Source organism: Chroicocephalus ridibundus, chromosome 1 (genome assembly GCF_963924245.1).
Source record: "Chroicocephalus ridibundus chromosome 1, bChrRid1.1, whole genome shotgun sequence".
Lineage (NCBI taxonomy): Eukaryota > Metazoa > Chordata > Aves > Charadriiformes > Laridae > Chroicocephalus > Chroicocephalus ridibundus.
In genome coordinates, this window is record NC_086284.1 from 72,609,212 (window position 1) to 72,624,418 (window position 15,207).

At 44.4% G+C, this 15,207-nt stretch overlaps 1 protein-coding gene across 9 annotated transcripts in view; it reads right to left on the reverse strand.

Moving 5' to 3' along the window:
• MAP4K4 (mitogen-activated protein kinase kinase kinase kinase 4) overlaps positions 1 to 15,207 on the reverse strand; it is a 165,515-nt gene that overhangs the window by 7,989 nt on the left and 142,319 nt on the right. For 4 of the 9 annotated variants that reach the window (XM_063339325.1, XM_063339316.1, XM_063339300.1 and 1 more), the window contains 7 exons: positions 14,925 to 15,100; positions 14,338 to 14,458; positions 12,946 to 13,137; positions 10,399 to 10,516; positions 9,960 to 10,130; positions 5,883 to 6,026; positions 414 to 548 (listed from right to left, as the gene is read on the reverse strand). In XM_063339325.1, coding sequence (XP_063195395.1) covers positions 414 to 548; positions 5,883 to 6,026; positions 9,960 to 10,130; positions 10,399 to 10,516; positions 12,946 to 13,137; positions 14,338 to 14,458; positions 14,925 to 15,100 — 1,057 coding nt within the window. The remainder of the gene's footprint in view (positions 1 to 413; positions 549 to 5,882; positions 6,027 to 9,959; positions 10,131 to 10,398; positions 10,517 to 12,945; positions 13,138 to 14,337; positions 14,459 to 14,924; positions 15,101 to 15,207) is intronic. The other 5 variants (XM_063339367.1, XM_063339331.1, XM_063339358.1 and 2 more) reach the window with 3 other exon arrangements.

Sequence of the window (15,207 nt, forward strand, 5' to 3'; positions counted from 1 at the left end):
TTTCATCCTGGTAAAAGATCAGGGAAACCTGCTGGTGAAGAGAACAGATGCTGGTTGACAAGAGTCCCTCTGCTACCTAAAGGGTCTAACAGAAGGGGTGAAATGTTACCAGCCCTCACTGTCCATATCATCACTCTTCCGGAAGTTGCATCCACTATGAGAAGGAGACAGATGGGGATTTGCGCCTGCTCCAGTTCACAGCCCAGCATCCCACTGCAAAATCTCTCCCATATTCAGTTTAACCCAGTAACTTGCCACCTATTCTGGTGCTTTGCCAGAAAATTTCACCCTGAGGGACAGAAAAGACAGCTAGAAATAAAACCAAACCTTAAACCCAGTAGCTACATGCACTGCAGTTCCCTTTCTCAGCCAGCTTTTATACCGACAATTTGATTACTGCATTCACTACTCACCAACTTTATAGTGCACACAGCCTTCCAAGTCGCCCACCGTTGTCCATCCCTGTTTCTTTTCTACTTCAGGGTCGTTGTGAAGGATTTTATTTCTTAACCAGGACAAATAATAAACTCGCAACTTGTTCTTCTTACCTAGCCACAAAATGAAAAAGATTGGTTTATCTCCATAGGAAGATAAGTGCAAAAAAAAAAAAACTCTGCCAAAGCAAACAGAGAGCCCCGCAGAGCAAACCAAAATGACGATGAAGAAGAAACTGCCGCAACCACAGAGGTCTCCCTCAGTTTTTACGTCCACAACAGCTTTACTCCAGACTCCACCCAAACACACACTTTCCCGATAATCAATGCCAGAGACACAGGGTAATACCACATGAACATAAAATGACAAACTCAAGGGAACGGCTCTTCGGTTGTCTGGTGCTTAGGATGCAAACAACTTTCATTAGAAAAGGGTTATACTCCACAACAAAAGCACCAGACAGTCATGCACTGAGATTAAAAAAAAAAAAGAAAATATACAGCTGAATCAGAATGGCTCTTTTTCACACAAAGCTGTAGCAGAGGAGCAGAATGGAATCAGAGGCCTGAAATTATCTATACAGCATTCAGAAGAGAGTCAGACTGGTCTGAAAGAAGGAAGCAAAAGCCAAGAAGAATATGGTGATGAAATGTATTTTACAAATTCTTCCCAGTTAGCGACCAGGACATTGTTATCCCTTATAACATCCTCGGAGACACAAACTAGTCAAGTTTTATTAAGATTGTTCATTATTCCCCTGGTGGAAAAGCACACCAAACAGCAGCACTAAACAATTTCATTACTGAACCACTTTACACCAGTTCTGTTGTAAGGAAAAATGTACAATATCTGAAACTGCAGTGAGAGAATTTCCCACGGCCCGTGCAAACTTCACCTGCTTGGTAAAAGCTGACAACTGCTTTGTCAGCAGCCCTCCCCTTGCGCTGCAAGGGCTGTTAATACTTATCAGGCTGCACACAGAAACTGCAAGAGGTGCTGCTTCTCCACAGGTTGAGAGAATCTACTTGCCCGGGCTGCCCTATCTTCAACTGACAATGCATCTGCCACGGTCATCAAAATGCAGCTCAGACTCTTAACTCTCAATGCGAGAAGGCCTCTTTGAATGCAGAGCAAGGTTCATGATAAACTTTATCAGTGATTCTTTAACAACTAATGGCCTACAAAGCGTTTGCTGAACTAGCAAGAAGGTGGTCCTAAATGCATATACTCAAAGCTTGCATCCTCCTTCCTCCATTGGCCCAAAGCCATTACAGTCCCACAGATGAAGCTGGAGGCGAGGAAGAGAGATCATCCCTGCTTTGATTAGGAGCCATTTAATAAGGCTCCATGAGGTCTCTGCGCAAGGACAGGAAATAGGAGATGCTCTCAGGGACCCAACTTGTCAGGGGAGTAGCTCCACGGTAGTACTTCACCAGACACGATGAGGCACCCGGGTGACTGCGGACAGTGTTTCACGGCCCATGGAGCTGAGAGGAAGACAGATGAGATGTACTGCAGTCAGCGCTGGGCTGGTCAAGTGACACTGTGCTGGTCTACGCTGCAGAAAGCCCTGACCTGTCAGGATGGTCCACCTGGAAGCCTGCCAGCCAAATAGAGCTACAGAGTTTAGCTAATGTCTTTAATTTGCCTTTTACGTTTTCACATGATGCCTACTGACAGATCAGTTCACAGCTGGCTCTTCAATTCAGAGGCAGGGATGGATATACAGCATCAGGGGACACCGCCTGCAGCAGGACACGAAGCCTGGGTGCTAAGACTATCCTGCTGTGCCCAGCCAGCTCCACACTGGGGTCCCTCCTGGCGCAGGGAATCCCCTAACAGAGGGAAAAGCAGCTGCAGGGGCTGGGGCAGCACACGGGGAAGCACAGCTTGCAAACGGGCTGCTCCATGGACTTCAGCGCCACGAAGCCATTCTGCTACAAAGACACGTGGTCTAAAAGATCTTTTTATGATTCCTTGGATGGGGAAAGACAGGAGGGAAAGAGGCAGCAGTTTCAAAGTCAAAAATTTATTCACTGAGCTTAAATTTAAAGTGGAACTGGAGACCCGTTTTCAAATACTGTACCTGCTATTTAATTTTAAAAGCCCCTCTGCTCTGACAACATGAAACGAAATGTAAAGTAACGTTGCACTGTCCTTTGTTTATCCCCACTAGAAATGTGACAGCAGATTTAGCAGTAAATGAGCACCCTAATTTATTGCCTGACTTCATATTTATTAAGCCATGTTTCATAAAGGGATCACGCCCCACCACTCCCGTAGCTTTCTAAAGACTTGGAAAAGGGACTGAAGCAGGAAACAATATTCCCAGAAGTCCTACATCTGACGAAGGAAAGGTCCTCCCGTACTGCAAACGATAGCCACAAGGGCCCTTTTAGAAACACTGAAAAATAGGGAACATAGTCCTGACCAGAATTCACTGCAGCTCTGGGCAAGGAAGAGCTCAGAGGGCTCACGGCCAGTACAATGCACGGCATGTTTTCAAAACCATCACAAGTCCCTGCTCACCGGGAGACAAATTCTCTCTCAGATTATTTCCATGTCTTTAGCTTCCCCAGTAGCTTAGTCAAACTCGAGGAGTCAGAATAAACAGCACACACGGGAACTTCCCAGCACGTGGCTAATTTTTTTTTATATTTTCTTTTTTAATTCACATGATGTGCACCAGGGTATTTCTCTCCAACCAGAAACATTTTTCAAAACAACAACAGAGAAATATCTCAAGTGTGTTTCCATTGTGTTTTAGTGTCTAGACCACAAGGAAAGTCACAAGACAGGAAATTCCTCTGCCTCTCAGCAGCCTGACATGAAAAGCGCAGGACGGGTTAATTATATAAACATGGCTATGCGTGTATTTCAACAAGTTATTCTGTTCTTAATGTTCATACTGGGAGTGGGGGGATTAGACCCTTCTGCTTGTAAATCTCTACCAGTCAGTTTAAACAGCTCTCAAATACCTGTTCTTTTCTTTTTCCTTTTTTTCTTTTTTTTTTTTTTTTTGTCTAATTGTTATGGTCATGAAATAAGAAAGAAAACTCTGCTCCAGCCATCAAACGAACTATCAGTCAGCGACTTATATGAGGACTCATGGCTCTGATTCTCCCATAGACATAGTTTCAAATGCAAAGCTCCTTTTCCTATATTGAGTTTTTGTTTTTATTGTCACTCTGGTTTTTAATTATTAAGCAGGCAGATTCCAACCAGTTCTTCTACTCTGTCATCCCCTCCTACCTTCCTGAGTGCCACCATCATCCAGTTGGGCTGGCGCAACTCCCAGGGAGCCACAAGCGGAGCATGTTCTGTACGCACGTTGCTGCTCTCTCCTTCAGCACTATTGTGACTCTCAGCACTGTGTTATCTGAGCAGCCGAAACTACGTTTCTGCTTCCCAACAGTACGGACTGAAGAACTGATTAACCACCTTGCTTTGACCCGCAAAGCTGTAGAAGCTCTTGATCTCATAGCACATCACTTTCCAAAAAAGTGGAGAGAACATATGGCCGAGAGCGCTGCAGGGAGCTCAACAACGCAGTCCTGGGACAAAGCCCGGGAGCACCTCCATAACCGAGCTGCCAAAACGCACCATTTGCAGAAGCACATCCCCGTGTCAGTGCTCCCAGTTTGGCTGGAGCGGTGGAGCAACTCACTATAAATAAAAAGACACTAAGAGAAGTCCAGCATGAGGGTAGCTTAAACTGAGAACTGCAGCGCAGAGGCCGGAACAGGAAGGTAAGGGGGGCCCTGAGCATAAAAGCATCACTATTTCACCAAGGGCACTTGCCCTGCCCTGCCTCTTGGTGGGCTGGGATGCCTCTTTCCTGCCTCATACCCCAGTAACCCCCCATAAAACGCAGCAGATGGGACGGAGACGAAGGCATAAACCAAAGATCAGCCGATTTCTTAAGGGTTAATGTAGCGTGTCTCCACAGAGGAAGCAATAGGTTTGAAGGAAACAAAGAAAACGGATGTGTCAGGGTACTCAGATGGTGACTGACGCAAACGTAAATAAACCTAAAACAATTACACACGAGATTGAATCACAGACACTTGTCGCCTGTGTAGGGTATGCTTCAAACCAACAGATTTTACACAAGATGGATCACACAGTATTTCTGTTTGTGAGGTCTACTATAGAATAAACTCTATCAAATGGTGCTTCTCAAAAAGCTTACATTTCAACACACAGCATTAGGCATCAAAAGAACACACAGCAGGTTGTGTTTTTTTAAACCTTCCTTGACTCATCTTTTCTTTTTAAAGATTTCACAGCATAGCTGTAGCTGAGAAAGCAGCAAGCAACGAGCCAATAAAATACGGTTGTTCTAGACAGAAATGAAGTCCCACGTTGACAACACCAGCATGGGCACAGTTCTTTGGACCTATAGTAGCATAACACCATTAATGCATTAAATTGTCTAGGTGTATGTCCTTTTGCACAAGTGTTTGGAGAGCCAGAGAGCTCCTCCAGTGGAGTCAGAGGGCCTCTGGAGCCTCAACAAAATTTTGGATGGCTATGAACAACGACAAAGGGGCCACTGTGAGAAACCTCATTTAACATCCTCCCCCATCACGTATGTCATATATCAGCAAAGTCTGATTTCACAAACAAACTAAAACAAAAGGAAAAGTAAATGGCTGAACGTTACCTGGGAAGAAAGATTAACAGTGCACCACATCAAGTTGCTTAACAGCAGGGTAACCTTATGCAATAACTCTCTGGAGTCAAAGAGTCTGGAACCTCAAGCTTCATAAAACACATTTTTCATCGGTGCACACAAAACAAACACAACAATCACCACCACCCTTCATCTCCCGTTGCTTTGCTTGTCTGCAGTTGCACCCAGTGAGAGACAAGGCCAAAAGCTTCACCGATCTGCCTTCTCACACCAGTAATTTCCACATCACGTACACAGTGTACTCCCCTCTCTCTCAAACACACACACGCTCACGCTCACACTCACTCCACATCACTTTTACTTCCTTACTTCGCAAGAGCATTTCCCACTCTACAGATTTTAACACACAAGATGTCTTTAAAACCAAGTAGCAAATCCATGTTTTGGTTAGAAAGAGGCCAGGTTGAAAGTAAAAAAGACGGAGGGAAAGAATGGCATTTTTACAAACTTCACAAAACAGTAACTCACAGCTCCCCAAACAAACAAAGCCGGCCGTTTCCCCCAAACCCGTGCAGTATTTTTAAAGGTCACCCTACAAGAGGAAGGATAGGGGGCAAGCAGGCACAGGGTGTTGTGTGGAAAATGATTCACTTGCAGAAACAAACTGTAGACTCAGGGAGGCGAAATGATGGAAAACCCACTGACTTCAGTCAAGTCAGGACTTCCCCCTCAACACACAGGCTGCCAAGAAAAGCGTTCTGTCAGGCCATGCCAAAAGCAGGAAAATATCATGTTGAAAAGTCAACTTTACCAGAAATTGTCACCAAGACATTCAGCCCTTCAAGCACATCCATTTGCTGGAATCGTCTTCGATTGATGAGCGGATAAACCTTCCCCTGACCACTTCTGTCTAGCAGCATCAGACCACTTTCAGTGCCCACTAACAAGTTCACTCCTAGAAGAAACAGAGATCCAAGTTAGTAGGCAGATTTTCCACATATTCTAATGAACTGATGCTTAATATAGCAACTGTCTTGTTTCAAGCAGTCTAACCACCAGTGGTTGGGTCTCAGCTGCTTGCAGCCTAAAAGATCTCGTGATGTAGAGGCCGTCTACATTACCTGCCTGCAGTGACTAGTGACACCAAATTGCAGTGTTCAAGAGAGTGAGAGACTGGTAGACCATGGAGACCTTCCTAGAGCACCTGTTCGCAAACAAAAAGGGATGCTAATGTTGGAGAAGGGTTGAAGGACAAAGTGGTACTCAAGCTTGTGTCTTCTGAAGATGTATTAGCTATTGATAGAGGGGCTGGTAACAGGACGTTCTTGGCAAGGACACTGCAAAAAAGCAGTGTCAGGGGCTTGGTGTCCACAGGGAGAAACAGATTGTGGTGCAGCCCTCCTGAAAAAGGATTGGCACAGGGTTGGTCCTCAGCTTCCCAACAATCTTTTCCATCTGAATGTTACACCTAGAGGAATTACAGTAATCTTGTGTTTCCACAGATTTCTCCTAAAGATCAAGCAAATACAGCTGAGTGAAGTCAGTAGGCCAGTTTCTTTCTACAAAGGTCCACGCATCCACTGGAACACTTTCCAAGAGTCAACAAAACCTTAGCATTAAAAATCAATTACATGTTTTAGTAATAAATATATATACATATGAGACCAAGTTTTAAAAATCTATTAATATATTGTCACTCTTAAATTTCATGACTATTTATTTGCAATAGTGTTTCAGTCTAGGACCTCACAAGTATGCAGAGACAAGTCAGATACAGTACAGGGAATGGAAATCAACCCAAATGCATGACTTGCATTATTAGACTTCTATGTTGCAATCACAATATAAAACTTGTCATCCTTAAACACAATAAAATAATGAAATAAGAAAAGCCAAACTGACACAACATGATCATCGTTATATTGCTTAACAGCCTTAATCCCTAGTCAGACATTAATCCCCAGATATAACTATACTGGTGCCAATGGATGTATCATCTGGGCTGATCCCATATTGAACCTTTTCTAATGCACCACGTGGTCCCAGAGCACAGGAGTCTGTACCTCACTGTGGTCTGCACCTATACCAGTGACATGCCGTCTCACCGTACCCAAAAAGGGTATTGCTCACAAGGCTGAGGAATGCTACCTAAACAATACCCTGGCTACCAGGGAGCAGTTTGCATGAACGAGGGCATGTTCACGCTGACCCAGGGGACAGGAGGTGTCTCCCAAGGGGGACCACGTGTTAGGGGGAAGCAGGAGGAGGTAATGATGAGGAAGGGGACTGAGCTGCTGGTGCTGGGGGGCACTCTGAAAAGCCTCTGGCTGGATAAGAAAAACAGACGCAGCCCATGGAGAGCTCAGAAACCATCACACATCTCCATTTTCACATCTCTCTGCTAAGATTTGCTGCTCTGCTACTCCTCTGCCTCCTCCAGGCAAGAGAGCCCACAGATACCGGCAGGCACAGAGCCTGCCTTGGGAGAGGGCCTGCAGCTCTCCCGGGCTCTCCTGCAGCTGCTGACGCCTCCTCCATCCCCTTCCTGACCTCCTCCCACCTCTACATCCCCCATCTGGGTCTGCCCCCGCTGGCTCCAGTTCCATGGCCCCCAGGGACATTTCACATCCACCCGTCTCCCATACTGGGAGGCATGCTCAGACTGGGAAGGGGTGGAAGGAAGCAGAGAGAGCGAGGCACGCGCTGAGGCAGGGCTCGGTGCAGGCTGCAGCAGCACCAAACCAGCCGAGGAAGCGTCCGGCACCTCGGTCTCCTGCCTGCAGCTCCAGTACCATTGACTGAAGCTGTCAGCCATCCAGCTTTGACATACATTTTTGTATTTATTTTTTTTCCAGCGTGGATTACAGCTCAAACAAAGCCACATGCAAACTGCTCCCTCACAGTCCCTTCCCCTCTGAGCACCATTGCCCACTGGCTCCCGCCTCCACCCTCGTTGCCTCCTCTGCCGCCTTTGCAGTGTAGTTGTTTCTGCTTCGAGTTCACATGCGCGTTCATCCCCTTCCCTTAGCTATATGCATTTTGAGATTAAGCTAATGAGGTAGGGTACGCTGGTGGCGAGCAGTGCCTGTATTTTAAAATGCAGGCGCTGTCTTTATTCACAGCCAGACAAGCTCTTCTACCACCACCCTACAATTAAGCAGCTCTAAACAAATGGAAAAGCTTCCTGAGAAAGCAGAGGCTGGGTATAAAAATCTATGCTACTGCACCCACGTCATTAACGTTGACTTTCACCACTCAGAACTAGAAGAGCATCATCGACCTAATGCGATCAGCAACCTGCCAGATACTATGGCACTACCACTGGTAAAGGCAAAGCAAAACAAAGCCAAGCACGCCCCGCTCTTTTTGAATAAGAAGCACCACCATGAAATGGCTTAATTTGCTTACGCGTAAAGGAAGCTAAACTTTAGTAAGAAATAAGCATGTGTACCAGTTTGCATCACCATCAGTTTGGCCCTAAATGTTCAACAAGGAAGTGCGTTGTTACAGCTGTAAAACACCTCTAGGATTTTACACCTATACTTTAAATCACCGTGACAGTCAGATACATAGATCAAAGAAATATAAAGCCATTAACACAAATTGCTACTGGCAAAATAAGACAGATCAGAGAAATTATGAGTCATCTTTACTGATCCCATATGATTTCTCTCTGCCTTCGCCCTCTCACAGCCTGAAAGTTTACATCTGCACAAGTCTTCATTTTTATCAGAGAATTATTCATATGAACACATGCAGAAATAGCATTGGGGTAAAAATTCTTACCAGTAAATTCTGGAAATAAAGCAAGCAGCAGAACAGCAGATAGGAAGATAAGGTGTTGGGAGAGCTATTTAATTGACATGGCTTCGCAGGGAAGAAGGATAGGACAATAGTGCTGTTCTGAGAAACAAGAAATGCTGGAAATAACCCCAAAAGGGAACTAAAGCCTTGGAAAGAGTTGTGGAAATGTAAACAAGACAAGTGCACTGTGTTACCTATACAATCATCGTGTGACTCAGGGGAACGGCCAAATCTCTTCTTCATAGTTTTTAAAATGACATGCATGTACATTTACAGTCTGTTATGTTTAGGGATACTAGATAAATATGTACATAATATACACACGCGTCATCTATTAACATCTAGATAATAAAAAAATTCAGGTGGCCCCATAGCTTCTGGCCAAGAAAGAACTGACACAGCAGAGAAAAGCTTTCACTGGGTGTTGCAGCAGGGATTCCACATTGTAGCAGGCAACAAGCCCTTTCACCAGTGTAGGATCCTGACTAATTGTCTGCCTCTGACATAAATTATCCCTTGTGACAAGAAGGCCAGACACACTCAGTCAGCTGACACCTCATACCCAGCTGCTCTCTGCACTAACCACTCTTAATGAAACCAAGCCACAGTCTCACACTGGAAAATGTCCCTCCTACCCTTCTCGTTCCCCTCTTCCTTCCTACATAAACTGATGACTGAGGTGGAAAGTCATCTTACGAAACACATCCTAATCAAGCTCTGCAACAATACATTAGCAAGAGGCTCAAGAAGATAGCCCATGTGCACCAGCTGTACAATGCAAAGATGACGACAAGTTCCCAAACATCACAAGTGATATACTAACGGGGGCTAGAGAGAAAAGGACACCCTGATCAGCTGAATGAAGTCTGAACTGTGCTATCAGAAGCACTATATGCAGCAGTAGGAAATTATATCAAAGCAGAAGCAGCATAATAATAAGCAGCTCTTGCAACAAAAAGATGTAAATAAGCATTGAATAAATGTAGAGAAACAATTAAGGTTTCAGAGATACGTTCTCGAAGACCACCTGGCACGTCTGCACTTCAGAAGTGCAGGAGGCAAAGGAGGAACAGGTTTGCATTACCCCATAAGGCAGCACACAGTATCTCAGAATTGAATCTCTTCTTGTATTTGCGAATCTCTGGGGTATCACTCTGTGGCCGCGTATTTGTGGGATTCACATTGACAACTGATCCTTTCCGCGTAGGGTCTTGCCTTATTGCCTCTGATCTCATTGCTTCACTAGAAAATCCTACTGAAAAAAAGAAAAGTAAAGCACATGTAATATCCCTCAAGTGCTAAATTCTGGCTATACCATCTTTACACAATACAACCCAAATCAGTAACCGAAAATACTGAGCAAGCCTTTCTTTTTGTAAGAAATGTAAATGGAAAAAGAAATAAACTATGCAATCCATTGCAAATCAAATAAAAAGCATGATGGCAAAATTTGCAAGTACTTTAAAGAGCCACTAAAGTCACTGAACCCTTTTTCAATTGTCGTCTTCGGCTGCTTTACTTACCCACAGAAGTCACAGTTGTCCCACTAGATGGAGAAATCTGTAGTAATCTGGGGTCTATAAAAGGTGTAAAGGAGGAGGAAGATTTGTGTTTCTGGAGTGTGTTACTAGCGGACTGAGTCTGCAATGTAAATTTCAACTTTATTAATATTAATGACAATAAAAAGCACGGATAACAACAACCAACATTTTTAAGTCACTACAGAATTATGCTACAGAGCCTCCCCAAGCTTTTATACTTCCTTTATAGATACACAATGCACTGCAGGCAGCACACCTGAGCTAGACACATATGCACACTGCACGTGTTACAGCGAAATGTAATTAGCTAAATCGCCATCCCTGTCACCTCATCTGCTAGCGAAGATTTTTAGGACAGGCCACTACAATCAGGCACAAAGCGAGGGAATGTCTCCTTTTTTAAAGATCTGCTTAAATGTCTGTATACTATCTTATCTGCAAGCTGTCCACTACCTACAACTTTTGAATTTATGAAGCATCTCCTGAAGTGAGCTAGTTTAATAAACTACGAATTGGCTCGTGCAACAAAATCAGAACCATCTGGGATCAAGCATTTACTTCTACAATGGCTTATGTTTCGGTGTCCACTACCTTTCATTCTCCCTATTTTGTTTAACCTGAGCCTCTTGCCAGAAAGCTGCAGCAGGTTCTTCCACCTTTATTTGACAAAGCAACATATTAAACCTGTATTGAACAAAGGGGCTCATTAGTGTGGAAGGTGTAGCAAACGGTGATAATGAGGCTATGAATATGTAGTGGATAAAATCACTGGTGCTTGCTGAGTTATGTGATCTAAACATGAAAAAACATAAAGAAAGGAAGACGACAAGTGAAACAATGAACTGTTAAAAGTGGAAATGGAACGACTTAAAAACCCTTGCCAGTTTAGTATTATAGTGACAACATCGCATACTGAAGCAGAATGGGACAAGTGGAAAAAAAAATAGGTATATACATAAAGGGCGTGCATGTGGGTAAGTTGTACCAAGCAGTACTAGGTTTTTGCTCAGCTTTATACAAACGCAGTTAGAGACACTTCTTTATCACCAACTAATCTTCAACCTCTGATATTTCTAAGCCTCAGCTCTCTGCAGAAAAAATAGCAATGGGTCTTAGGAGGGTATCACCCCTCTGCACAGCTCAATACCAAAAGGCCCCTTCGTCACCAGCCACTGCCACAGCCTCCACTTCCCAAGCTGAGTTAACCAAACCCTGCTTATTTATTGCTTAGATCAAAGTAATGAGCAAGCATATCTCTGGATCAATCAACTGATCTCTATAACCTACAAGAGTGTGCTTTTAGAAAGATCAAAGACCAATGAAGCATAGCTGAAAATTAAGTACTGTGCCAACTGAATTTCCAGGAGGAAACCCTCCCACCCACCCTCCTGCTACGTGGTTCAGAAGCATTTTTGATCCTGTGGTGAACACATGCATTGCCATCAGCCTACCCAGCTCACCGCAACCTCTCCTTCTCGTCACAGCACTTGCACGCCTACGTGGCAGGACAGGCTCTACCCTGAGAAGCAGCAGCTTCTTTTCACTGAGTTTTGCTCCCCCCTGTACCACTCCTGCTTGCGTACAGAAAGAGGCTCTCCCCAAAAGCCGGGCTGGCCACCCAGCTGGGAGTGGAGCCACCATGCTGGGGTCCTCGTCTACTGCTAGGGTTGGTAAGGGGCCAATGATGCCCTTCGTTCACACGTACGCATCTCCTCTGCACCGAGGGGTTACACGCATGTGAAGGACCGGGCTTGCCCACCAGCACTTGGTGAGTAAGGGAAGGCATCGTCCCAGCATCAGCCCAGGACAGCAAGAGGGAGCTTTCCCCCGTGGTGAAGCCTTACTTCTCCACCTGGACACGACCAGGTGGAGAACAGTCATCTTTACGCAGCTGCTTTTCAGAGTACACACATACTTGGAAGAAAAAAAAAAAAAAAAAAAACCCCAAAGATTTTTTCCCCCATTCATTATTCCAAAACAACAACACCCCAGGCTTTTACAACCCTCCCGGGCAACTCCTGATTTGTTCACCCAGCCCACGTGGCAAGCTTTAAAGAGCAAAATCCCTCCACGGCCGCCTCCTCTCCCAAAGGGTGAGTTTCCACAAGCAGCTCCTCATACGTGCAGAGTTGCTAGCCCAGGCTTTACTGACAAAGCCAAAATTAACCGCTAATTTTTTAAGAGGCACGCTGCTAGCAATTAGACTGCTCCCGGAATAAAAAAGAATTTAAAAAATAAGAGAGTATTGGCTTGAAAAATGTGGTAGTCAAGTTTAGTTTAAAACGAACGCCATGCAATTAATGACTCACTAGGAGGAAGCAAAAATAGTAAACTGGCAAGTTTGGCGTGGGACTGCTCTAGAGTTAAGGGCTTCTTACACAGAACTGAAATGTGTTATTTGGGGGGTGGGAACAAAGGTGACAGGAAAAAAAAAAACAGGGGAGATTGGCTGGAGTTCCTTTGCAAACTATCTACTAGGCAATGCTGCTATGACCCTACGAAAGCAGCCAGCTGTGGTGTAAGACATACCTCATTAGTAGTTAGCTTGTCCTGGGGTGTCTGTGGGGACATGGTGGGTGTCGGCTGGCTGGAGGATGGGGAGGAGGAGGTGGAGGAAGTGGAGGAGGAATGGCTTTGCTGTAAGAGATCTGGCAAGAGGTGAATGCGACCGGCAAAGCCATTGCTCTCATGATGGCTGGCACGCTTTTTGTCAACTGTACTCTGTAGAAAAAACAGGCACACTTGTCTTGCTCAAGTGCTGCTTAAAGGTCTATATCCCTAACAACCTCTCTCCTTCTCTCCCTCGCTCTCTTCCTACCTTTTAACAGTTATTTATTTGTTTGTTGTTTTTTGGTTTTTTTTGTTTTTAAATAAGCTGATAATCCATGCCTTGATGCCTGGATGGAAAGGGAAAGTGGGCAGAGCTACTAGAGTTCAGCAAATTCCCACCTATTCTGGCAGGCAAAAGCTTAGTTTGTGTGGTTGACTTGCACAGCCAGTTCCATTAATTAACAAAGGAGTAACTGTGCCGGTAAGTCTTCCACCACAACGCGGACAAGCACATTATTGGGGGCGGGGGGAGGATTTCTTCCCCTATTGTTTTGTTTAAAACTAACTTAAATCCTATACAGATACAAGCTTGGACTGTCTGGTGAATGCCTTCAGCTAACTATTTAAAACAATAAGCATGAAATCTTAATTTTCAAACCAGAGTGCTCAATTAAGAAATTGGCATTCAGTTGTGAAATTCAGAAATGCGATTACCAAGAAACTCCTCTAAGCTAGCACGCTCATTAACACACGAGCTCATTTAAAAGCAGGGAATCATTATTTTTCAGAGGCACAAGAATGCAATATTTTCAGAATCAAAGGCAACAACACAGCGCTCTAGCTCTGTCCACATTCTCTCCTTCACCGCCTATTTTGCTTCTCCATTCCCCCACACTGTTATATTAATTTGTATGTACGTGTGTGTGTGTGTTATCTGGGTGGTCTGTACTGCCCTCAACTACAGGTTCAGAATAATTTAAAAAAAACCCTGAATACTCCACCCCCAGCCTCCCTCCCAGCCCCACTCCTGAGAGCCACGTTTGGTTTTATGGTAAAACTAAACTAAGTTCTTGCTCCAGGTACTTGCTCCACACACCTGCAGCTTTTCTACCCTTCTCTCCCACAGACTTTGAGGTACTCTGTATGGTGCTGCCACAGGTGTCACTGGAAAGCATGCAAAACAGTAGCAAGGGGTGAAGGGCTACTCTCCTCTTGGCATGCATCAAACATCTTGCTCATCTGAAATTCACTACAGCTGTGTCTTGATAATACGAACAACAAATATAATGTAGAAACAGCATGGGTGAATGAGCGAGTGGGTTAATGAGCACAGAAAAGGTGCAGCACTGCACAGGGAAGGAAAAGCAATACCTGTCGGACAATTAAGGTGCCCTCCTTAGAAGGAGTCAAGGCAGGTTCACTCTCCACATCATCATGGACAATCATGGTTTTCACTGACTCTGTTTCACCATTGCTCAAGTTCAACGTCGACCTATTTGCCAAACAAGAAATAACTGGAGTGAGATAACAGCACCTGTGCCCTAGCTTTCACTGCCCCACACCAAGGCATACTCAATATTAATTTATATCATGACCAGAGTGAAATATTTACATAACCCGCCTAGAAACGCTTCTCTATTAAAAAAAAACCAAAACAAAACAAAAAAAAAAAAAGAAAAGAAAAGAAAAGAAAAAAAAAGTCAGGAGTTTGTTAAACATCCCTTGTTGTTTTACAACAAATCAAGGGAGAGGAGGGAAAGAACCTAATTTAGAGAAGCCTACTTTTTGAAAAGGTAACTCTCAAGCGCTTGAAAATGTGAATATACAAGGCTGCTATGTCTTGCTCATAGATTGTTGTAAGCTGAAAGAACTAACATCCAAGCCAAAACACCTGACATCCTTTTCCTTCAACCCCCCAAGAGGGAAAACAGAAGCAAAATACTGTTAAAAGAACTAACACTGCTCGAACATCATCTGGTCCAGAAGTAGATTCGTCTGCTCCTTCCTGTTCCATATCATCATCTTCCTCATCCGTCGTCCCTGACTCCTCACTTGAGGATGAATAATCCGTTACTTTATGTGGAGGTCGCACATCCTCTACTGCTCGCAATTCCTTTGCCAAAGCAGTTAAATCCTGATGGGAGAGGGAAGAAAAAACTGACGTTGCAATGAAGAGAGGAGAAGAGTTTGCAAGACAACCCTACTGGATTAGCATCCAAGTTTGTTCACTTGTCCACTGCT